This window comes from Cryptomeria japonica, chromosome 8 (assembly GCF_030272615.1).
Source record: "Cryptomeria japonica chromosome 8, Sugi_1.0, whole genome shotgun sequence".
Taxonomy (NCBI): domain Eukaryota; kingdom Viridiplantae; phylum Streptophyta; class Pinopsida; order Cupressales; family Cupressaceae; genus Cryptomeria; species Cryptomeria japonica.
Window position 1 is genome coordinate 402,918,799 of NC_081412.1, and position 26,743 is coordinate 402,945,541.

Below are 26,743 nucleotides of genomic sequence, written 5' to 3' on the forward strand. Positions count from 1 at the left end.
AATGAGAATATGTGGTGTTGGATGAGATTCCTGAAAATGAAATGCCACAGGTACCCGATGCTCAGCAACAACAGATTGTCCCAAAAACTCCTACAAGTGTTAGACGTTCTACAAGGTCAAGTAGACCCTCTGAAAGATATTCTCCTTCTTTGTATTCTATTTTATTAACTGATTCTAGTGAACCCGAAGAATATGAAGAAGCAATGCAGGTGGATGCCAAACAACAATGGGAGCTAGGCATGAAAGAGGAGATGGACTCCTTGATGAAAAATAAGACTTGGGACTTAGTCCCTTTACCTGCAGAAAAAAGAGCTTTGCCTAACAAATGGGTTTATAGGCTGAAGGAGGAGGAAGGAGGTCAGAAAAGATATAGGCCAGACTTGTGGTAAAAGGTTTTGCATAGAAAAAGGGTATAGATTATGATGAAATATTTTCTCCAGTTGTAAAAATGACTTCAATTAGAACTGTACTTAGTCTTGTGGCTTTAGATGATTTACATCTTGAACAATTAGATGTCAAAACACCTTTTCTCCTTGGAGATTTGGAGGAGGAAATTTACATGTTGCAACCACAGGGATATGAGGTCAAAGGTAAGGAGAACTTGGTGTGCAGGTTGAAGAAAAGTTTGTATGGCCTAAAGCAAGCACCCCGATAATGGTATTTAAAATTTGATAGTTTCATGGCTGAACACGGTTATCATAGATGTCATTCTGATCATTGTGTATATTTTAAGAGATTGGATAATGGCAGTTATATCATCCTGTTGCTTTATGTTGATGACATGCTTGTTGCTAGGTCAAACATGCAACATATAAATGATCTTAAACAGAAATTAGCCAGTTCATTTGCTATGAAGGATTTGGGTGTAGCTAAGAAAATTCTCGGTATGAGGATTACACGGGACAGGAAAAATAGAACCTTGAATTTGTCCCAAAGCGAATATATAAAGAAGGTGTTGAAAAGATTTAACATGCAGGATGCAAAAGCAGTTAGTACAACTTTGGCTAGTCATTTCAAATTGACTAAGGAGATGTGCCCAAAGGCACAGGAAGAGGTAAATAAAATGTCTAACATCATGTATTCATCAGCTGTTGGCAGTCTGATGTATGCAATGGTATGCACAAGGCCACATATTGCACATGCAGTGGGAGTTGTGAGCAGGTTTATGAGTAATCCGGGTATGGAACATTGGAATGTTGTGAAATGGATTCTTTGGTATTTGAAAGGAACTACTACAAAGGCATTATGTTTCAAAGGATCTAATGCTGCTCTGAGTGGATTTGTTGACTCTGATCTGGTAGGTGATATTGATTCACAGAGGAGTACTACAGGGTATGTTTTTACTACAGGGGGAATTGCAGTTAGTTGGATTTTTAGGCTGCAAAAGGTTGTTGCACTTTCAACCACTGAAGCTAAGTATGTTGCTGCTACAGAAGCCAACAAGAAGATGATTTGGTTACAATGTTTTCTGGAGGAATTGGGTCACACATAGGAGGATCGCCCATTGTATACTGATAGCCAGAGTGTCATTCATCTTGCGAAGAACTCTGCTTTTCATTCAAGGACAAAACACATTCAGCTCAGGTACCACTTTCTCCGTACTGTTTTGGAGGAGGGTCAGTTACGGCTTGAGAAGATTCACACAAGTGAGAATCCTGCCGATATGTTCACGAAGGCAGTTCCATAGGAGAAGCTAATTTCTTCATCAGTTTCTGTTGGTCTTCTTGATTGATAATTGTGGAATTTATACCAGTCGAGTCCTAGTGTTTTATCCAGCGGATGTTGCATGTACAATGGTGTCGTGTAGTATCAGTCTCCAAGTGGGAGATTGTTCGGTGTGGAGCCTGATCAGTCTCCAAGTGAGAGATTGTTGAAATGTGGCGACTGATCAACAAAGTATCAAGAAATTTTTTTTTTCCATTTTTTTGATGAAAACCGACATTGTAATAAAACCCTAAAAAGGCCGACTTTGTTTTTGCCCTAAAAACACATGTTATAAGCGGCTGAGATGCTTAAGGCATTGTGAGGTTGATGTACTATTTTTGCTGGATAATAAGAAAGATTGGGCGGCTGTGTATGGTGGACGTAACCCATTCTGGGTGAACCACGTTAAATCTCTGTGTTATCTGTGTCTTATGTTTTTTCTTTATCTTTTGTATTTAAATCTGCATATAATTGTTAGTTCATATTTGCTTCGGATCTGCTTGAAACCCTAACACTGACCACTGACAACTTATGTAAGAGGGGATTTCAACTTCCCAATATTTGCATCCTCTACATGGTTGATGTTGAATCTCTCCCCCATCTCTTCATAAAATGCCCCTTTGCTCAAGAAATTTGGGGGAGAATGCTTCAACTTTGGGATCTTTGCAGGGTCTTTCCTTCTACTATGTCAGATTTGTTCAGTCAATGGAGAGCTCCTAGGAACAATCAAGTTATCAAAAGACTTTGGTCCTATTCTCTTCCACACCTTGTTTGGGGTATATGGGAAGAGAGGAATAATAGGATATTCAGAGACTCTGCCTTATCAATTGAGATTGTCTTTCAAAAAATTCAGAGGGCTGTAAAGGCAAACTTTAAATGCCTTAATGGTGCCCATTTAAGCAAAGAGACTCAAAGTTGTTTTGACTATGATTACAAGGTTGCAAATGCTTGGAAAATTCAAGTGGATATCTCCAGAGTCTTTAAGTTGATAAGAAAATCCCATGATGGGACTTATTGGCTTGTTCCTCCTTTGGGATGGTTCAAAATTAATTTTGATGGGGAAACAAAGGGTAATCTGGGTCCAGCTGGGTGTGGGGGAGTGATTAGGGATAGTAATGGCATTTGTATCTTGGCTATGGCACTCCCCTTGGGTATGCAGACTAACCACATTGTCGAAGCCATATGAGCCTATCAGGCCCTCTTAACTGCCAAACAAATGAATTGTACTAAGGTATGGATGGACTCTAAAAATATTATCGAATGTCTTAAAGAAGAACAAAATCCCTCTTGGAATATTGCTAATTGGATAAATTTATCTCATCCAATTATCAATTCTTTTGAAGAATGTCAAATTTCTCATACTTATAGAGAAAATAATAAGGTGGCAGACTATTTTGCCAACCTAGGAGTGAAAGCCCACGAAAAGGTAATTTGGCAAAAAGGGGACAAATTGAATGATGAAGTGAGGGGGCTAATTAAGTTGGATAAGATTTAGGATTGCATTACTCCTATATTGTGTCCCATGGCGGTTATCCAATTAGTTATGCTAATAGTCACATCTTTTCATAGGTCTCTCTGGATCTTCATTGTCATCCACACACCTAAGAGGTCAGAGTGCAAAGAGTAGTCAGCAATGATGGCATTGGTTCACAGATTTGATCGCGTTCACTGATATCAGAGGCCAATAGATGCAGGAGAGTCGGTGATTATCTTTTTGATCCAATAATAATTTATAACTTGAAATTTCTCTCGATAAAACCTCAACAAAACCTAACCAGGATCTTGACAACATGATCAATGTTAGCAAGAAATTTGAAGGATACAAACTAGAGTTTTGTTCTCAAAGGATATATGCAATTGTAGTCTTTCTACTCCAGACTCAATCCTATTGAGGCAACAAGGAAGCCATCCTAAATCCTAACTAACTTGTAAATTAAAATAAAATACTACAAAAACACAATAAACCCAAAAATAGAAGTATTTGTATTTATATATCAATACATCATCATTACATTGCTTATGTCTCCTTTATATATCTTGGCTAGATATAATATCTCTATATCTTCTATCTATCATCTATTCTAGTGAATAGATCTATCTTCTCTACATATATCTCCTAAAGGGGATATAGCCCTTATATAGTATCCCTATATTATGTCATATCCTCTAAGGTACATATTCCAAAACCTTATTTTTGGTTTACAATAGCATATTTCTGGACCGATGTCTATATACCATTTTTTTGCCAACAAAACTATTAATAGTTTCCAATACCATGGGCCAAATTAATGGATTGAACTTGTGTGCCTAAATTAGTCTTCTCAATTCCAACAACACTCTCATGATTAGTCTACCTAGTAGGAATAAGATGTAACTCTAAAGGTGAACTATTCCACTCACTAAACTTGGTCCCTCCAATTTGTCCATTCAAACCTCTTATATGATACTCTTAAACGTGTTATCCTTGGTCAAAGATGCCCCACTTAGCCCAAAATGTGATCCCACTCTTACATGTTCTTACATGTGATATATTTTCTTACACATTTTATAATAATATAGATTCTTTTACAATTCTTACATATGTCATAACACAAATGCCAAATGACATGGCGTGCCATGTTAGGAATCTCAAGATTACTCCCAAGTGTGACACCCTTTTGTATTGGAACCCAACTATTACAATACACTTTAAATATTAAATAAATATAATGTCATTTGGATTTACAAAGTGCATAAAACCTAATGCTAACTCGTGTACAAAGCGTCACTTCCTCCAACAAACCTATAAGCTTCTAGTCTAGGTAAAACATTTTTCTTAAATCGTAAATAACACTAGCAAAGTTCCCTTCAATTATTAAATTCATATAATCTATTAATTTGACAACAAAATTCTAGAAATCATAACATCCAATTTAACTTCATTGTTGCTCTTAGAGTTTAGGAAGAAGGAATCTCCCTTCACAAAGTTTGCGCTATCATCTTGCAACACCACACCAACCTCACCAAAATTTAGCTTGAAAAGCCTACTTTTGGGGGTGGCGGTGATGAGTAGAAGTAGAAAAAGGGGCTTTTTAGTCCATTTTAGCTCTATCAACTTCTAGACCAATTACCCCACAAATGAGGAGCTCTAGGGAAGCTTATATGCAAACTTAACTTGTTTAAAGCTTGAGAGGTGCAAAGTTGTCTCATATGATGACTCGGTACCATACTCTAATAAATAAAAATAATTAAAGACCACAACCCTAAGAAGAACATTGATTTGAAGGATAAAACCTATCACATTATTCCTCATTTAAAGATGTAGATGAGATTTTCATAACCTATTCTTAGAAAATAGAAACCCCTACTTTTTAGCTCTCAAAAATTCAAAAACTATGTGTAAAACAAGGCTAGAATTCTTTCTCATGAACTTAAAATTTTGATGTTCTACAATCATAAGATATACAATTTTTTTTACATTTTCAATTAAATTTTAATATTAAATGATGTTATAAATTTCATTAAATTAACACTTCCATAAATTTTTTTAACATTAACTTCTATTTTAAAATCTATAAAATGTCTTTAATATACATGTGTTGAAATCTTTTAGGTAGCCTCTTAAATATGGTCTCTTGTTTTGTGGAGGAAAAAAATAGATAAAACTGCAAATTTCTTCATCAAAATTCATGGAAAATAAATTTATGAAATTTTTTAGTACCCCTAATTTGAGGGGTTTGTGTGCTCTACTCTTGAATCCCATAGTGGACGTTATTAAAAGTCTTTTAATTTCATTTCATTTGTAATTGCAAGAGCTTGAAAAGGAGGAAGAGCTGATTTTAGTACCCCTAATTTGTGGAAAATAAATTTATGAATTTTTTTAGTACCCCTAATTTGAGGGGTTGGTGTGCTCTACTCTTGAATCCCATAGTGGACGTTATTAAAAGTCTTTTAATTTCATTTCATTTGTAATTGCAAGTGCTTGAAAAGGAGAAAGAGCTGATCTTCCTAAAAAGGAAGGCAGGGCAGCATGCAGAGCACGAAGGGCATGGGCAAGAGGAAACTGCCTTCGTCCGACAAGAGAAATAAGGAGGACCGAAAAAGGAAGTCTAACAACAAACAAAATTCACCTAACGTGCCAGTTGCGCTGTTCGATCCCTACGTCGATAATCACTTGAGATTGTACAATGCCGATCATTTAGGTGCGGAGGAGGCAGCCTCAGCCACCAAATTTAAGTCACTGGACCAAATTCTCTCCAGAATCACATTCGTAAGGTAAACGAGTACTTTCAACAGAACATTTAATGGCTACATTTGTTTTTCAGAATTAAAAGACGATTGGGAATTGTTTTTTCAGTTCAAAATTTAGGAAATGTATGGAGTATGAGTAACTGAGTTAAAAACAATGGAGATTTTGTTTTGTAAGATGACATAGCGAAATTTTAATCTTACATGCGCTTGTGTGCTTTGTGGCTCTTTTACCTTGTAATAGTGAAATGCCATGAAATTAGTAGCTACTCGTGGAAATTGGTCGAGATGACTTCGATATACATATAAATACCACTAATATTAATACATCTATTTTTCTAAAATACATAATTCGCATTCACTCCTTAACCTTCTGCTTATGAATTTTAGATATTTGCATGTGGTATTTTATCTAATTTCAGCAGTTAAAGCTGTCTCAAGGTTTCAATCAAGCTCCTATACTTTACCACTTTACCTCATCCCAGTTCAACTTTTAACATTAATAAACCTTTTTTTTGATTTGGTGAATTCTCCCTTTAAGAAGAACCTTCGGCTTAGTTGCTACCACTGAGGATTATCTCTCCTGTGATGTTCGTCGGGTATGCTGCAGTAACAGTTTGATGTGATATTTTGCCCAGTCTCAACACTTAGTCATAGCTCTTGGGATTTGAACTCGGGCTTCTGTTATAAAAGCTCTGCTACTTTGATCACTTGAACTCATCTCATTCAAAACTAGTGCATATAAAATTTGACAAACATATAAATCTAGATTCTCGTTTTTAGTAATTTTGTCAAACAATAATAACTCAGCAAAAAGTAGACCATGAAAAATATATATATATATATATCTTTCAATAAAAGTGGATTATTCTACTAAACTTTTTTATTAATATTTTTTATTTTTTACACAGGATTCAAAGATTATTCCGGAGGAAAGAACCCTGGGAAGAAAACCTCCGGTCACAGCTCATAAATTAAACCTATAGTATCTAACGGATCAGTTTATACACCCCGCCCAAAACCACATACAAAATGCGGTCACAACACATAATATCAGTTTTGCATAGAGCCCATATGACAATTTGCCAAAAAAACCCATCGGATAATTTTCAAATGTAGACTTTACAGCTGCTATCAATGGAAGAAGACAAAATTTTCCAAAGCCCTGTGCCAAATCCCATGAGCCAAAAACCTTCCTGCCAAAAAAGAAAGTATCAAAAAAACCTTTGGAAAAACACTATTGTATTAAATACCATGAGCTCGAACTCTCCTCCAGACAACGAACATGAATACTTGAAATGAAAGGGGAAAGCGGGAATAAATATCATCATAAAATTTTACATCAACATTACTCAAGAAATCATATAACTATTGCTGCAAACCTTCCCATACTCTAGAAGGAATTTCCTCAAAACCCACCTCTCGCTGATTAACATTGCTATCAATGGCTAAATTTGCCAAATAATCCGCAATCTTATTAACTTCTCTGTAACAATGGGATACCAAGAAAGATTCAAACAATTCTAATTTTTATAAAATGGGATCAAGTATATACTGCAAATTCCAACAATTCCATTTTTTTTTCATAACACATTGAATAATCACCATAGAATCACCTTCAATTATTAAGTCCTTAATTCCCAAAGAGATTGCCATATCCAATCCAAAAGACAAAGCATGAAATTCTGCATAATTGTTAGTTTTAATACCAATAGCATGACACTTAGCTCGAATAAAATTTGCATTGTGATCATAAATTGCCATGCCTACCCCAGCCGGCCCAGGGTTACCACGAGAGGCCCCATCAAAATTCAGTTTAAAGTGCCCCTGCGGAGGAGGTTTCCATCTAGCAAAGCATCTCCTACCTATTGCATCATTCTTTTTTAAAATTGAACCATGAGAGGGTAAAACTGATAGCATCTTCCAAACTCTAGTAACTCTACTATCCCAGTGCGAGAAAGAAGTAAGATTTTTCAAATTCTTATAAATAAATGACAAAGCAACCTTAGAGATTGAAGACTCAATTTTTAATAGAACCTCAGACACAAGAGATGTTTTTTTAAATATCCTGTTGTTTCTCTCCAGCCAAACATTCCAAATCACAATAGATGGAGATATGATCCAAAGGCATGCATAAAAAGATGAGGCAAACATAAAGGGCCAAGATCTAAAATGGGAAATGAGATCCTTACCAATAACAAAGGATATATTTAACTTCTCAAACAACCATTGCCAACATTCATAAGCATAATCACAATGTAGGAACATGTGTGCAGAAGATTCCAAATTTTTGTTACAAAGGACACAAGGGAAAACAACAGTAATACCAAGCCTGTCTAGTCTCATACCTGTAAGGACTCTGTCCTGAACTGCCAACCAAGCAAAGGCTCCAGCTTTAGGAAGACAAGCCGAATGCCAAAACAACTTATAAGGCCAAGATGATAAATCTTTAGCAACCATAAGAGAGTTGTAACCATCTTTAACAGTATACTTACCAGAAATATTCTTTGTCCAAATAAGTTCATCCTCAGAATCAGAAAGAAATACAATTCTATCCCCCAAAATCTTCTCAAAATCTAATTTCATGCTTTGATCAACATCTAAGAAATCAATCGACTTCCATCTAGCTAGCTTAAGGGGACCACTAGTCATAATTTCAAAATAATCTGCTACAAAAATGCCCCAAAGGGAGGAAAGAACAGTGATCAGAGGAGACCAATCCCTAATATTCACCAAAGGTGTGTGTCCATTCCATACTTCATCCCAGAATCTGACCTTTCTACCATTATGAACAATCCATGAGAGATGAGGCAAAATAACTGATCTACATTTACAAAGGAAATTCCAAATAGCAGAACCCGAAGGCAAATTTGAGACTTTAAAAATGTACTCTCTCGGTCCATTATTTAAATATTTGGCAAACATAATCTGTGCCCATAAGGAGCTAGGCTTGTCATATAATTTCCAAACCAACTTAGCACCTAAGGCTAAATTTTGATTCTCCAGACTCCGAATTCCTGTTCCCCCAAGTTCCTTAGGCAAACATACCTTATCCCATGCAACTAAAGGGAGTTTCTTCTTACCATCTTTATTATTGTTCCAAAGAAAATCTCTAAGAGTATCCTGTAAACTAACAATAGTTGCTTTTGGAGACTTCAAAACAGACATGAGATATATGGGAACAACATTCAAAACAGACTTGATGAGAACAATTTTACCCGCCAAAGTTAACCATCTATGATTCCATGAGAGAATTCTTTTAGAAATGACCGAAATAATATCATCCCATAAACCAATCTTATCCTGTTTAACAAAGAAAGGAATCTCAAGGTAAGTACATGGAAGATTTCCAGTCTCAAATCCCCAAAAGGATTGCAACCTATGCTGAACCAGTTGTGATGTATTAAGGAAAAAAATCTTTGATTTATCACCATTCACTTTCTGACCAGAAAACGATGCATAATTTTGTATCATTCCTTTAATCACTTTTGCCTCAACTAACGAAGCATGTCCAAATAACAGAGTATCATCTGCAAAGAGACAATGAGAAATACTTTGGGGAATATTCTGAATCCTTATACCTTTCCAAAGCCCCCCCACTTTAGCAGCCCTAATAGCCCAACTAAAGGTTTCAGCTAGGAGAATAAACAAAAAGGGAGAAAGGCGATCTCCCTGTCTCAAACCCCTAGAGGAAGTGAAAAAACCACAAGGAGAACCATTAATTAAAACCGAGAATCTTGTAGAAGAAATACATGCACGAATCCATTTGACCCAGGCCTTGGAAAAACCTAACTTCTCAAGAACAACACATAAAGTCCCCCACTCTACTCTATCATAAGCCTTCATCATGTTTAGTTTAAGTATCATGGCTGGGGTTCTTTGGGTGGAAATAGAATGCAGCACCTCATGTGCTACAATTGCACCCTCTGTCGTCTCCCTTCCAGGAACAAAACCACCTTGCTCCAATGAAATGATCCTAGGTAGAATTTTTGCCATCCTAAGGGAAATTGCCTTCGTAAATATCTTATACAAAGTGTTACATAAAGCAATGGGGCGGAAGTCAGCAAAAGTCTTAGTATCCTCTTTTTTAGTAATAATTGCAATCATTGTAGTATTAAGTTCTTTTAAAATAGACCTATTTCTCCTAGCTTCCTCGAGAGCCAATAAAACATCATTTCCCACAAAATCCCAACATTTCTGAAAAAATAAAGGAGTAAAACAATTTAGTCCCGGAGCTTTATCCGGATTCATGGCAAAGACAACACTCTTAACTTCTTCTAAGGAAAAGGGAGACATCAACATCTTATTGTCTTCCAAAGATACAAAGGAGGAATATTAGATATAATATCATTGCTGAGATTTCCATTTTCCGAAGATAATAATGACTTAAAAAACCTAACTCCCTTTGAAGCAATGTACTCTGGCTCTGTCAATAAATTCCCATTCTGACACTGAATACAAGATATCCTATTCTTACATCTTTTAATCTTAGTTGAAGAATGAAAAAATTTTGTGTTCCTGTCACCATCTGAAAGCCATAACTTTCTAGATTTTTGTCTCCAATAGATTTTCTTTCTAGCTAACACCTCCTCAAGTTGTAATTTTAGTGACTTCAATTCATCAAAAACTTGTGGCACCATACCATGTTGAAGCACATGAGTATTAAGACACTCAATCATATCTTGAATCCTTTGTTTCTCGTGAAAAATACTTTGTTCCTATTGTATGATGTCATTATTTAACTATGCTTACTAATGACTTACCTTCAAATATCTCTTTATTTTTGTGTTTGAAATCCCCAGGGACTGGCAGGCTTACTGCCATTACGGCGCTGATTCAAAAGCAGTGAAATTCGCTTATGAGAACACAAATTCTCAAATGGAGGAGGATAGCGGATTGAAAGTAGATCTGCCACAGTTTTCTGCTGTTGCTGTTCCCAAGGTGGTTCATCCTTGATTACAAATTTAATGGATTTTTCGTACGTACTTAACGTGTATTCTTTGAGAAGCATTCACAAGTCAAGACAAGAGGAGGTTGCTAGGTAGCTTAATTTTGTCCATTCAGAAATTTTCTCTGACCTTTTTCATAAGTCTTATTGTTACTGTTGCAGTGGGACGAAATGTCTTCTAACAATCTCACTTCCCCAAGCTCCTGGTAAGCCATTTATGTCTACTGTAAACATTGTCAAATTCTTCTGTGTACTTCAATCTTCTCTTCAATAGTGCTTCATTGGTTCTTTCTAAAACATCCTTTTGGTTTGTATCATAAAGTAATATAATATACAATTTAATGAACTACTTATGAACCTAGTAGTTGTAACTCACGGGATAATCATATTGATGGGCATACGATGCTAAGTGTTTTCATATGGTGAAACATTTTTTTTTTCATTTACAGAGGGGCCGAGGTCAGGGTTGGGTGGGTATGCAATATTCACATCATTTGAATCGTTGATTGACATGTATGTTACCAGAAACAAACCAACCAGATGTCATTATATTCTCAAATCAGTATCTCTTAGGCGTTTTCAAACTTTTGATTAATTACTAACTTAATCAACAAAAATAAATTAAAAATTACAATTCTGTCCAATATTCAGTAACCATTTCAACATCCGTTCAAAATAAATTATTATTATTTTGACGTGGCACCTTGAGCTTTCCTTTGAGATGGACTTCTGTTCAATCAGTATCCTGTTGGAGTGTTAATCAGATTTTATGCTGTATATTTTTTAATTTTGAGTGAAGGGTGTCATTTGGACTTTGGAGCAACTCAAGATATTTATTTATCATGCAATGATATTTATTCACATCCACGTTAGTCTATACTTTGGATAGCAATTCCACAACAATATCCCAATGCAATTGAAATGAGCCTTAACTAAAGATGTACGGAATAACAGATACAGAACTATTCTAATTAACAACTATTTGTTTATATCTATTTTTTTGTTCTTTTTCCAGTCATATATATGCAACCAAAGTTAATTTACTAATCTAATAGATTTACCGGGCACACAGTACTGACCACCTTTAATAATCCTGAGCACTCTGCAGTCTGCGAGTCTGAATTTGTTGACAATCCTGACAGCCGTCTGTATGAATCTGCTGCCACTCTGTACCATATATTACTCCTGAGGGTTTCCATCCCCAAGATGATCAGATTCATGCCTGTAGGGTTTTGTTTCCAAGTGCTCAGCTCCTGTAGCAATTTTACTTTCTTGGAAATAAAAGTTGAATGTTTTAAAGTTCAGAAGTGTTCTCTTTTCTCCTTCCAGTACTTCCTATACTCCTTCAATCCTGCGATCCACAATCATAGGCAATTCATCCCTTAAATAGTGGCAGCTAACTGGTACGAGCACCCGTCAATTGAAGGTGATTGGTTAACTAGCTAGAACTGGAGGAGTGACCCTTTCTAACTGAAGACTCAAGCCAGTTATTCTCATGATAGCCTGAGCTGCCTTGTTGGAACTAAAAGACATAAAGTACTACAGCTCCAACTATTGCTCCTCCTACTTTGTCTGTAATGCCCTAAACGTCTCAGTCACTTATTCTCATGACAGCCACAGCTGCCTTGTTGGAACTAAAAGATATGAAGCACTATTTCCTAACTTTTGCTACTCCTACTTTGTCTGTAATACTCTAAAGTTTTGCCCAAGACATTAGATGAACGAATTTTTCACTATACAAATGTGACACAGTGCACACCTACGCACTGGAGATGTGTTGACGTGTATTTTGTACACAATCATACACAGAATAAAATACCAATAGGCATCTTATCCTCTCTTGAGAAAATAGTCTCTAACTGCTGAAGATTCGCGTAAAGGATCAGTTAGGTAGACTCCAAGGTTCTTTGATGTAGGGTCTCTACGTGTGGACAAGCTCCAGTGGTATGATGTGATTTGCTGGAATCACAAGGGGACTTACATTGAACTTCCGATCTGCTTTGCTGGACACAGGCTCTTACTAACTTAGATTAAAAAAATGGAAAAAGGATAAGGGCGAAGAGAGGATCTAATCCTAATACTAAGAATGTAGGAGCAATGATTGATTTTTGATGAAACTCTAACTAGGTCTTGTTTTGACATCAATGGAACATCTACACAAGACTAGTGCGATCTTCTATGGGAAGCTTTATGATGTTCAAATCATCACCGCAGGCATAGATACCATCCAAGTTGATGCATATCAATGAAGAGACGACAAATTGAAATTGGGCTTAGGCTGAACGATTCCAGTTGACTACGCAAGGCAAGTCTGCAATCAACAAACTGCTAGTAGTATGGATATACGAATTTCACCATCAATCAAGCACATTTCCTCCATTCATCTAATTATCTACCATCTAAGATTGAAGACTTCAACAAGAAACCATGCAAATTGCAAGAAAACGACATATTTCACCATTACTTCAATGAAAATGGAGTTTGTTTACAATCAATGGCAACAATTTCTTGCCTTGTCCTCCTATTCTACTCTCTAACTACTTTCAACTATTTCTATACTATCTCTCTCTAATTCTCTAAAATTATTATTAGCCTTTACAAATGAAATGCCTGGGCTTATATAGTGCCCACAATACAATTTGATGGCTTAGATCAATTCAAGATCAATGGCCAAGATTTTACAATGAAAACCCTAATTAGGGTTTGTTACAACCATTACATAACATTTAATGCTTGACCAATGATAAAATTGTATTGCTTGGACACATGTCCCTTCTAGAAAAATCGACCAATGGATAGCCGGGGTAGGTACATCGAAGTTTGTGCCACCTTCCATGAGTTAAGTACATTGAATCTGGACATGCTGAGGTGGACTTCACTGACTGGAGGAGTGATGACTGGGATGCCACCTCATCTGACACTTGAAGCTTGCTAGATATTCAATTTGATGTCGTTGAGAGGCTATCTTTAATTAACTCTTGTTCTAACTCCTTTTGTCCTTGATGTGCAGGATGATGTACCTCGCCTTGGAACGCTGGATTGGAAGAGGTCGCCCTTGTCTTGGCTTGATCGTCCTGGCGAAGACCGTCCTGGCGAAGACCGTCCTTGATCCGGCTTGATCTTCCTTGAAGAGACCTCCATTTGATGCCTCTTTGAGAGCTTAACTCTAAAATGCAAAATAAAGGAATTCGCCCAGGCAAAATTTGAAATTCGATAGTCTTGATGTGATCTTCAAAAGAACGTTCCTCTTATCAACTTCGCCACCCTTCAAGTCTTGGACGTGATCTCTAATGCCTTGGCAAATTCGCTCAAATGTTCACACCTCCTTGGATAGTACTTCACGCCACCTTGCTTTGAAATGAAAGTTCGCACCTCTCAAACACAATTCGCACTATTCCCTTTGTCTTCCTTAAATCGCACTTGAGATGATAAAATGACAATGTGAAAATAATGATCTTCACCACCCTCTTTTATAAGCGCTTACCACCAATTTGCTTAGGCCGACTTTGGTAAAAAAATAAGGCAATTTAAATGATTTTTAAAACAAATAACAAAGGCCGACCTCTAAAATACCAAGCGCTCCCTTTTGATTTTTATTAAATTAATAATTAATTATTAAATGCCTTTATTTTTAATTAATAAATTTCGATTTTTTACAAAGGCAAAAAATAATTAATAAATACATACCATGCGCTATTTAAATGCTTTTAATTAAATATCGATTTTTTCCTAGCATTTAAATAAATTTAAAAAATGTGTTTTAAGCGCCAAAATGAAAAAGTGAGAAGATACGTACCTCATCGCCCTGGTCCCTGACTGAGGGACAGGAGCGATCCATCAATTTGGTCATGATTCTTGCATATTTTACGTCCAAGGTCTTCATTTCTACGTTGAATTTGCCATTTTCCTTGGGATCTTCGAACTTGATTGACTTATCCTTGCGATTGAATGTCCTTTTGTGGTGATATCGCCCTGGTCCTTGTCCAAAGGACAGGAGCGATCTTCTTGTTTCCACGTCCATCTTGCATCTTTTAACTTCGATCTTTCATTGTAAAGTGAGTAACACCCTTGTTCGTTCCTTTTGCGCTTGTTCCATTTGTTTGCATGAGGTGTTTGGACGTTTAAAGGGATCATCGCCCTTGTCCCTTGGAGAGGGACAGGAGCGATATGGTCTCTATGTTCAACTTGATGATCATTTTACGTTTGAAATCTTCGTGTATCACCTTCAAAAGACTCCATGGACCCTCTAAGACCTTGCAAAATCTTGACCTTACGTGATTCTTGCATGAGTTGATCAATATACCTAATATCGCTCTGGTCCCTTCCTGAGGGACAGGAGCGAAATTCATCATTGTGAGCTTGTTCTTGTTTATTTCAACTTAGAATTATCTTCATTACGTGAAATGATGTCCTTTCGACCCTCTTGGTTGCTCGAAACTTGTTTGTCCTTTGAAATTTGTGCCATTCTGTAGATATCGCTCTGGTCCTTCGGTGAGGGACACGAGCGATTCGCCTTGGTCCCTTGGAGAGGGACAGGAACGCATTTCGCTCTGGATCCTTGGAGAAGGACACGAGCGAAATTTGACTTTTCGCACTCTCAATCAGGACAATTTTAATGGAATATAACATTACTTTAAGTTATATTCCATATATACTTTCAGGATGTTTGAGAGTGGTTTCAGACCTCCAGGAGTTATATTGCAAAATCTAGTTTTTGGAGGTTTTTTCAGTTTCCAGACTTAGTCAAATTCAGGATCAGGGCATTCCAGACTTAGCCAAATTTCAGGATCAGGACCTCACTCAGGCCGGACTTGCTATCCTATGTGATCCCCTGGGCGACGCTTCAAGTTATATTCATTTGATAAAATGTACCTCTTTGGACCTTCTCACATCGTCAAGACGTTAAAATCTTGCAAGGACAAAGCAAAATTGGATTTGTAGCTCCGGTCCTTCACTGAGGGACAGGAGCGATTTAGGCATTTAGCACTGTTATGGACGTCCCAAAAATCTTCAATTTATATTCAACGCATTTATCTCATGTTTTTCCTTGTTTTTGAACGTAAACTTGCCTTGACCTTTGTCTGGATTTTGCATAATGAAGGAAATCGCTCTGGTCCCTGGGAGAGGGACGAGAGCTACAAGGTACCTCGCCCTGGTCCCTTGGAGAGGGACAGGAGCGATTTGGTCAATATAGGTCATTCTCCTTCGTTTTTGCATCTCAAATTATATTCATTTGGCAAAGCATCTTCCTTTGGACGTCCTCAAATCATTAAGTCATCAAAATCTTGCAAGGACAAGGCGAAATTGAATTTGTAGCTCCGGTCCTTCACTGAGGGACAGGAGCGATCTTTCCCCTGGAGGCATTTCTGTGCTCATGAAAATCTTCAATTTATATTCAATGGAAAGATCTCGCCTTTCTCCATCACTTCCAATCCGTAATTCATCTTGACCCTGCAGGAATAGTAAAATATTTGAAAACGAGCTCCCGTCCTTCACTGAGGGACAGGAGCGATTTTGCTCCTACAGGCCAAAATAACACGATTTTTCACATTTTAACACTTCACAAGGCGAAAACAAATCAATTCCAATGCCCAGGATCAAAAATCAAAAAAGTCAAAATTTGGTCAAAAATATTCAATTGGACAAAAATTCACATTTCATCTTCAACACTTAGACAAATTTAAGCTCTGCATCAACATTCCAATTGAAAATTAGACCATTCTGGCGAATTCATTTCATTCAAAATTTGCATTCTAGAAAAGGAAAATCAAAAAGCTCCCAAAACCGACTGGATTCTGGTCCGAAAAGACGGTAATTAAAACCCTAAGGCTTGACCCTAAATCCAGACAACTAACAAACTAACAAAACCCTAGAAAAAGCAAAGCGAAAACGAGCAAAACGAGCAAAAAAAACATGGGTCCCCATTTGCAATGGGGCGATGTGTGAAAACGTCACAACAAGATGTCGCAATACAAAACAATGCTTATGGAGTGCAATGTTGATGCAGAAACTAGAAAGCATGACTGCACATGTAGAAGGCTTACATAGTGTCATGCGATGATCATATCAGATGATAGAGGTGCCTCTGGCCATGGTGATTGGGTACTAGACCATGATACCCATCTCTCGCAATAGTGAAAGAAGGAATACAAATGGGCCCCCATTTCTTACTCCAAGGAGAACTGGGTTTCTTAACCATCCCCATAATATTCATATAATCTGCTTAAATTTGGAAGAATGCAATGAAAATCAACCAAAGCATTCATACAAAATATTTAGATCTAAAAATGCCCACATAAAATAAAAAGACTTGTACATATAAATTGGGTGGAACGGAGTATTACATTCAAATATTTCATTCAATTATTACAAGATTTATTGCTTCAATTGTTTGCTGATAAAAAAGATCACAGTGATCACAAATATATCTAGAAAAATATTCAAAATGCCCTAATGTCGAAATCCACTAAATTCAAAGTGTAGATACAACCTCTTTGTGAAGTTGCCCTTAGGACTCCAAAGGGGTTTTGTTCTTCAAACTCTAGGAAACCAATGGGGTTTTGTTCACTTATCTTTAGAACGTATTGGTTTTCGTCCTTAGATCACAAGTGCTCGACTCTTTGTAATGTTCACCCCTGATTTTTTTGAAATGTTTTGCTAATGTTTGGGAACCCAATGTTTACTGTTTGCTGATTCTTGTTTCAGTTTCACTTTACAATAAGATTAAACATAGAAGGCAATGTACTGAAAGAAAAATAGAACTAGAAGCATATATTCAAGTTCACTATCAAAACTTCACAAAGTTCATGCATTAAATTTAAAAATGATATGAAATATAAGTGCAGACCTGAAAATAGAATTTCTGGAAATTTTTATCAGCTTTCTTCAAATCAGACTTCATTGAAATCTAGCATAGTCTCTAAAGAACTTACATCATTCAACATGTCTTGTTCAACTACAACCAAAACATAAATTCCTTGAACAATAAGAATACCCAATGCAGATTTAAATCCTTAGGAAGTGCTCACAAAGTGCAGATTGGAAACTCCAGCAAAACCCACGTGCCAAAGGGAAATGTACAACCCTCTAGGAAGAGTGATTTTGCTCTATAAAATCAGAACTTAAGCAAAAGGTGCAAACAACATATCAATATGAGCTGCTCAGGCCAGCATTGAAGAATGAAACAATACCCAGAAGCTAATATGCCTTCCTCCAAGAAATATGAGCAAAATATAGTTTTCCTGAACTTTTGATTCTTTGAAAATAAGATCAGCACTCTTAAAAAGCTTCCAAAAACCCCCAAACTCAAACAACACTTTGAAAAGGGAACAAGGTAGCCCACATCAAAATAAACCTTTATGATCATCAAACCAAATTCACCGATTGCAATCCAAAATCACCGAAAACTCGAATTGTAGAACACAATCAGCTAGGGTGGATCTTTCACCACTGAAATGAGGCTAACTGATGAGGGATTTTGTCCTCAACAATATTCAAAAGAACTCCAAGTTCGCAACATTTTTGTATCTTCACATTCATCATCAAAGAATTAGAGCCAAAACTCTATTTTATAGAGTTTAAATGAAGAGTTAGGGCAATACCAGAGTAGGGCAACTCAAATCATAAAATAATAAACTTTAGCCTTTTTTAATATTTCATTTTTCCTCCTCAAGCTTGATGTCGCTCTTTTGCAACTGAAATAGCATTTAAATCTTTTATTTTTTAACTTAATTCTCTGTCATGCTTGATGTTTCCTTTTGGTATCCATTTTTAAAGATATTAAAATTAGTGATACGAGACTCACCTAGACTCGGTGAGTCTCGAGCTGAGGCAAGCTTGGCGAGCCCCAGGGGCTTGGACTCGGGCTCAGTTGAGTCTAGGATAGACTCGTTAAAGTTCCCAAGTCTAGGAGAGTCCTGTCACCTAGACTCCGTCAGTGTCAACCAAGTGTTTTAAAACTCGGCCTTTCTTTTAACTCGCAATATTTGAATGCTTTTTTGGTTTATGACATGCCTCCAGAATATACAAGAAATATAACATTTAACTCCCAATCTTTGTCTTCAAGTCAATCTCATTCTCTTCAAAGTATGTCACATTTCAATATGTGTTTTTCCTTTCTTATATTTCAAGTTATATTTCATGTATATATTGGCAGGATGTTTGAAAGCGGTCTCAGATTTCTAGGAGTTACAATGCAAATTCTAGGCTTGAGAAGATCTTATAAATTTCAGTAATCAGCAAGCTCCTATCAACATTCTCTCACTCTCTCTATGTCACTCTCTCCTCTCTCCCTATAATGGCCCCTGTTAGGGTCTACCTATTTCCCAATAATTAATCATACATTATTATGTCTTAAAACAGATCATTAAAACTAGGGAACAATTAGTATTCATAATACAAGCGATAATTACCATATTTAAGCTCCCAATCATTTCTCCTTTCCTAATTATCATCCTTAATAGAGGATGGGGAAAACTTGTTAGGGCGCTAGGAAACCATCTCCACAAATAGGTTCAATGGTTTCAGAAACACCTGTCCATACCACCTCTTGGAATCCCTAAGGGTTTCAGGAACACCTGTCCATACCACCTCTTGGGGCTCAGCTTTTTTGGGATGGTATTACTTCCGTCTTTCCCTAACAAAACCAACCCATCCTCATGAGGGGCAATATAGAATGACTAAGGATTAGGTCATTAATATGTTAATCTCTCTGGAATTATGATTATTTAAGTAAATTAATTAAATTAAATATAATTGTCAAATAAATCTGATTTTCCTATTGTTAACTAATATAAATCTTATTGGCATTTTCACTGTTATACGTATATATAAGAATTAATGAACCAGTCTATATTAGAGGCCATAAATGGGTCCCTAATTACCAATAGATTTCAAATATAATATTCTGTAATTAACATTAAGTTTATGGAAGGGATATAGCATACCAATCTTCTGTCACAATAACGATTGCAATAATCTAGATGATCTGCTAGTAAATCAGTATTCTGTTCCTTCGATGGTTCTCCCTGTATGTATCTTCTTTTCTCCTATTAAATTTATATCCTCCTCTCCTTGAAGGGGTACGTCCCTTTAAGAGGGATACCTTTATTGAGAGTCACACATACTCTTATTAAGAGTTACACCCCTTCTTAATAAGCACAAACGACTTTGATTAATTCATGCTTCTTCATTATAATCAGTGGTCTTCTGCTAACACAATCCATTCTTGCCCATCAATTTGATTAAACATGGTATATTAAATAATGTTTGTTGCTGTTAACAATTTCTCTCTGTTATGGATTGCTGTTTTATAATTAATGGGTTAGCTGTTTCTGTAGACAATGTAATCTCTTCCTTAAGGGATCTTGAATATTTATTAACTGCTACTTATAACTTATGTGCTAATCCTTGCTGTTCAGAATCAATGATCGCTGCCTTTATTTATATATACAGATCACTTTATTAAGAGGGAAGTTGGCCAGGGTAATATTTCATAGTAATTTTGTTTATCTAATTGTTGTTCTCCTTACCTAGGTTGGCCTGAAAGCCCTTCTTTAAACTTCTATTTTGTTTCAATTGTCTTATCAAAACCCTAGGTCAGCTTCTTAAGAGATTAATCTAGGTTGGCCCTAGGTTTAGTGCTTTTTATGTATTTATAAGATCCCAATCTTAGACGGGGCATTAGACTCCCCCAAGATCTAGACCTATCTCTCTCTCTCTCTCACGCACACTCTCAGACCCTCGCAAGCAGTGCCACTCTCAACCTCATTTTGGTGATGCCTCCAAACCCTCATCAAACTGCAAGTCTAAGCAAGTAATAGGCCAATGATGAATCATGATCATAAAAATCTACATAATACATATCCCTTGTTGCAAATCTCTGCATATTCATTGTTTAAACTATATTATGGCAGCTGCATCATCTAGGATCTACCTTAAATGCCTTCATAGGAAGGATGCAGGCTCCTTTGAGCCATTGACTTCTAGCTATTATTTTGATAGTTGTTTGGAACATTTGATGTCATGGATTTTATATTCCATGAGTTTTGTATACATTTGACAACATTTATATCTATAAGCGTGCTATTTTCTTTCAGTTGCAATTTGTGTTTATACTTATGTGATTGATGTATACTTGTGTATGTGATCAAATTAGCTTCTATTTGATAATTTTATTGTCTTTAAGGTTTATTTAATAAAGGGTGCATGAAATTGTAGCGTTGTAAATTGTACACCCTTAATTAGGTTGTCCAATTCCATGCTTAGGTTAGCACCCGCCTTAGTGTGTCTCTTTGCATTTTGCATTATAGGATCTATTTAGGCATTTAATCATTAATTTAATTAAACCCAAGTCCTCTCTCATCAATTTATATATCATAGAATTGGGCCCTTGACCCTAGGTACGCCCCTTTTTATTTAATCGTAATTTAATCCTAATCTTACCCTAATTTCAATCTTTAAGATATATTTTGCACATCTACACATCTTAATTTGTGCCACCGTGCTGGATTTAGCATTAGAATCATGATAGCTCGCATCCCTAGAAAATTGAAAAAAATTGGCTGGACGTAGTCCCATACTTTTTTCCCCAAAATGTGAGAGTTTAATTGGGTGGTCTTATCATATTCAAATCTTGTTTGGTGTCAAATTTCATTAATTCTAAGTCGGCCTTTTATCAAATTTAAAATTAGGGTTTCATATATATGGCGTTTCTTTCCCTCATTTGAGGATTCCAATCTAGCAATTTAAAAGATCCTTGTGAAGTGAAAGTGCTATTATTTTGTGATGTCTCAGATCTAGAATTCATCAATCAATCAAGTCTTCATCAACATTTTCATCAATTATGGAAGCTTTAGGAGATATTAATGAATGATAAGGAAATCATCGACTGTTGATTGGCTTGTACCTCTTCGTTAGGATTTGGTATGATTTCATGTCTCTATATTGAGCTTCAGATCTACATAATATTGATTTTTAGATTTGCACTATTGCTTTAGATTTGCATTGCATTTGTGATTTAAAGCATTCTCATTACACTCATTTTAGGGTTTTGCGCAAAACATAGGGTAGAACTCTACTTTGCATTTAGCTCATAGCAATCTTACAGACACATGAGATTCTAGAGCACACACATTTCCAATTACAACATTGGCTATTTGTGGAGGTGGAAATCACCAAAACAAGGGGTTTGACTAAGGCAACACCCTATATAGCCACAAACACACCATTTTCAGCTTGTAGGTACAATTACAAGTTTTTGTTGTGGCAGATGATTTCCGAGAGATCTCAACAAATAGGCACAGACCCATTACCAGACATTGGACCTGGATTTCAGGGACCAAGGCACCCCACGCTCTGGTCCCCCTCAATTGGTTCCAGATTTCACAAGAATTTCTCAGATAGTCTCAGAAACTGGTCCTCCAGTTTGTAGCTCATCCCAGTTTCTCAGATCATGGCGTACAACACCTTGGTCATGCCAAATCAAGCCCAATTTTTAATTAGAGGTTCACATCAAATCCTTATTCTCAGATTTGTACTTGCTATTTCAGTTCTGTTACTTTATTAGTCTGTTATTACTACTGTTCTAGTTACTTTCATTCATCCTATTAGTATAGCCTTGTGTTCTCCCACATTTCACACATTCCCTTTCATAGCAACGAAGGAATAGAAACCCTAAAAGTGTCCTTTGACTCTCTTTCACAAGAGTTAATCAAAGAGGATCACTCCTTTAGGTGCTTTCGTATTCCAATGTTTGATGAAAGTGGGGTTAGGTCTTAAAACTACCTAATTCCATTTTCACCCTAAACATTTTGGTGAACCTGACCTTCTTATGTTGCATTTTTTGATTAGATCTTGTTATTGTATGTTTCTTTTATATGAAAAACATAAAAATCTCAGAAATATTGTTATATGCATTGTGTCTTTAAGTTTTATGGGCACTTTTCATTTTCAAAGGTAGTGTTTCAATCATCTCAGATCTTTATTCGCAAGATTTTCATTCATATGATAATGCATTTGCTTATGATGATTACGCTTTTAGTAAGGAAGAACTTGATGAAGCTCTTGATGAGTTTCTGTAGCCTAAGCCTTCTAAACAAACATTTTGCCAAAAACTCATCAACATAGTTACTATGCCATTTCGTAGTGACCATAAATATAAGTTGGATGACTCTTCTCATGAAGTCATCCCTATCAAATCATCCTCCAAATCTAGTAACATGGTGTTGTACGACAATCCTCTTTATGATGACTACCTCCCATTCAATCCCATAATCAACCATTTAGCTGTCATGACTATGCTATGCTAGATGATGCTTTTGATGATTTCATTTCTACTAAACCATCTTCAAGCAATCTTAAAACATCCAAGAGATTTATTAACATGATAAATGTGATTCGTCTTGACAATAATCTTTAAACATTGAATAAACCTCTTTTTGTGGTTCAAGGTGCTGATGTTGTAGCAACAAGAGATATCTTTCTCCTAATCGGTGTTTTACTTAATACGTTTTCTTCATTTAGTAATCCGTTGTTAGTATTCTTCTATTTCCAACATATGATTAAGTTAGTCTAACTATCGGGTTTTTAGCTCTAATTGCAACCCTTGCTTTAGACGTGTATCCTCCCTTCTAGAGTCATGTCCATTCAATTGCTATTGTTGAGTGTTTATGACCGAAGGTATTGGTAGTGAGTGGGTAGTAGGTGATAGATACGCTAAGCACACAACCTGGTAATCTTCGTGGATTAAATGCTGCACATATTCAACCTGCAAACCTAAATACTCAGATCGAATGAATTGGAGAATACCAGCGATTAAAAGATCAACACAAGGTGCCCGTTCTCCTCGAATTGCTCAACCTCTTAACAAGCCTCTCTTTGTAGTTCAAGGTGGTTATGCTAATGATGCCTTTTGCACTTCTAACAAACTAGTTATTATTGTGCAAGGAGGTTATCCCACCAAGAGTCCTTATGAGTATGCTAAACAAATTACCAAAGAGAGTTATAATTTAGTTGCCCATGCTTATAATACAAGGAACAATAGGCAACCTAACCCTCCTCCGTTGATTCCTTCTTCTCAACCTATTCTTTTACTAGCACCTCGTATATCACAACATCTTGGTAAAGAGTATGATCTTATTGAACAACTTAAAGCTACTCCTGCTAAGATATCCTTTTGGGATTTGATTCAAACTTCTTCCACACATCATGGAATGCTACAAGACGCTTTAAAGAAATTAGATGTCCCACCCGCATTGACATCTAATAACGTGGCTTCTTTGATTGATTCTATGAAATCATCTAAAGCTCAAATTGTGTACACACAAGATGAGTTACCCTCTCAAGAGATTCAAAATCAATATGATCCTCTTATGATTGTTGTTCTTATTAATGGTAATGCTATAAGATGAACCCTTGTGGACAATGGATCTAGCCTTAATGTTTGTTTTATTGATTTATTGCATAAAATAAATGTGAATGTCTCTCATTACACTTGAATCTCTTTCTATTCGTGGCTTTGACAATGTCTCTAGAACTTCTTTAGGTACTATAACCGTTGTCACAAAAGTTTGCACCCTTGTTGAACACTCGTGCTCAACAACCTTGTGAAACATGGAAACAACCTCCAAGTGTGGGACCTTGCGCATGTGAGGTTGAGTCTCCGGAGAAGGTCGACTTCCTTTCCAATCCAAATGCAGTGTGTTGGACCAACCCAACACTGGTAAAACTAATCTATGATTTTGACAAGGAAAAGGGAGAAAGAAGGGATGCTTGAAAGGGGGGAAAAGGTTTGCACCTAGATTGCAATGATGATCTTCCCTGCCTATGACTGCACAAAACACAAATAAGACCACCCAAGATATGCACAAGATTCTATCCTAATTAGCTTCCAAAATGTAGAGTGAAGGTTGGAATTTGCAAGATAGCAAGAGGAACTGATCCAGTTCATAGATGATATCCACAAGGGATCAACACACTCAACTATATTGAGGAAACAAATTAAAAAACATTCAAACAAAAAGGTAAAAACATTATACAAGTTGAAAGAATTGAATGAAGGCAAAACAAGCAAATTCTATTCATGCAAGGGCAAGGCAGATTTTTACAAGTGCAGAGAAACATAAGTTTTCTGCAGAAGAAAAGAAAGAAGATCTATGTAACAGGGTTACAAAATTGCCTTTAAAGCTCAGGCATAACTCAAATGAGTACAGTTAAGAAATCCTAACCCACCTAGGGTTAGGTTACAAAATATCAGAGGGAAGGAATATCAGATCAACAAGCTGATTTGATTGCGTGCAAGGACAACTTTGAAAATATCTTCCCCATTTGGGAAGAAACAAAATCGTTGCGCATGCGTAGATGCACCTGAAGGGCACAAAAGTCCTCACTTTGCATTGAATAGGCATGGATAGCGTCTAAAACGGCCTGGAGAAGTCATGTCTGGAGTAATGGTGAAGAAATCCGGTGGTTGGACGAAATTTGATTCAAAATCGGGTGCTGACTGGATTGAAAAGGTGGCCTCGACCATCGGGTTGGCAACCACCCTGCACAGAGGTTAAATGCCAACGACTCAGAGAAGATTGAACGCTGACCGTCGATCTGAGATTATTTGTGCGAAGATGGACGCGGGAGATCTCTCCATGTAAGCGTCCTTTAGGACCAATGCAAGATTAAAACATGGCCATCGGATTAGCCTCTTAAGTGAAAATCCACGGCCGCACGCATGCCACGTGGTTGGTCGGGCTCACTCATATATCGCTGTTCCATTCTTACCCCACACGGCCATCCAACTACCTCTATTTGCCTTGCGGGATAAGGGGGAGGGCAACCCTTGGCGTTGTCATTTTCTTATCCCGCAACATCGCAGCCAAGGGTGGGACCCAGTTCCTACTTGTTGCGAAACGACGATAACACTCTCTTCCTCCCGATCGCATTGCTTACCGCCCATCACGACATCAGGTGAAAATAGAACAACTGTCAAAAAGGAACAAACACCGAAAACTCTTGACCACGTGATATAGCAAAAGGAAATCCTCGCCAACAACCTCATCCCCTCTCACCATCGCCTATCGTGTTGCCGCGCGAAAATGGAAGAAGTGGAAGTGTTCCTGTTCGATGCGACAAAGCGATAACAAGGAAATCCACCAGCCGGTAGTGGGTGAAAGGGGCCCGGTCCCGCCATGAAGAAGGGACCCTCCAATCGGTGTAGTTTAAGTGATTTGACCGTTGCGACTGGTCAACTTAAAATTAGAACTTGGAGCCCGAATAGATGAAAAGACCCCAATTGCTTGCTGCCAACATAGTGTGCATAACACGCAGGTTATGCAAAACTCAGATCGGTTATCTTCAGGGGAGGGTTGACACAAAAGGGTCAACAATAACCTTGCCTATTAAGGTAGGACCTGTTATTCTACCTACACCTATTCAAGTAATGCCCAATAGTCTTACTTACAATATTTTGTTAGGATGACCTTGGATTCATAGTATGCAAGCTGTGCCTTAAACACTTCATCGTCAAATTAAATTCATTTATAACAACAAGATGTATACTTTGTACGCTAATACCAATTTACAAGCTTGTTTGCTAACCTCATCTTCCAAATCTTCTCCAAGTACTCCTACTTCTCCAAGTACACCCACTTCTTTGTCTGTTCAAACCGAATCACCATCTTCTTCTGGAGATACTTCTTCATCTGAGGAGGTACTCTTAGGTGATGATTGGGGGTCCTTAGATTTTACACCTTTTATAGGAGAATGTAAAATCCCCCCAATAGAACTTGAGACCTAAAAGGAGGATGATATGGTTGAATCTAAAAAGCAACCCACTTTGTCTAAACAACTTAGTAACAACTTTGTATCTGCTTC

General features: G+C 36.9%; 1 protein-coding gene across 4 annotated transcripts in view; it reads left to right on the plus strand.

Annotated features, from left to right (window-relative positions):
- Positions 1-5,616: 5,616 nt before the first annotated feature.
- The window catches only part of LOC131079459 (uncharacterized), a 314,514-nt gene continuing 293,387 nt past the window's right edge, over positions 5,617-26,743 (plus strand). Inside the window, exons 1-3 of one of the 4 annotated variants that reach the window (XM_058017422.2) lie at positions 5,617-5,958; positions 10,734-10,872; positions 11,042-11,085. In XM_058017422.2, coding sequence (XP_057873405.1) covers positions 5,714-5,958; positions 10,734-10,872; positions 11,042-11,085 — 428 coding nt within the window. In that variant the 5' untranslated portion in view covers positions 5,617-5,713. The remainder of the gene's footprint in view (positions 5,959-10,733; positions 10,873-11,041; positions 11,086-26,743) is intronic. The other 3 variants (XM_058017419.2, XM_058017421.2, XM_058017420.2) reach the window with 3 other exon arrangements.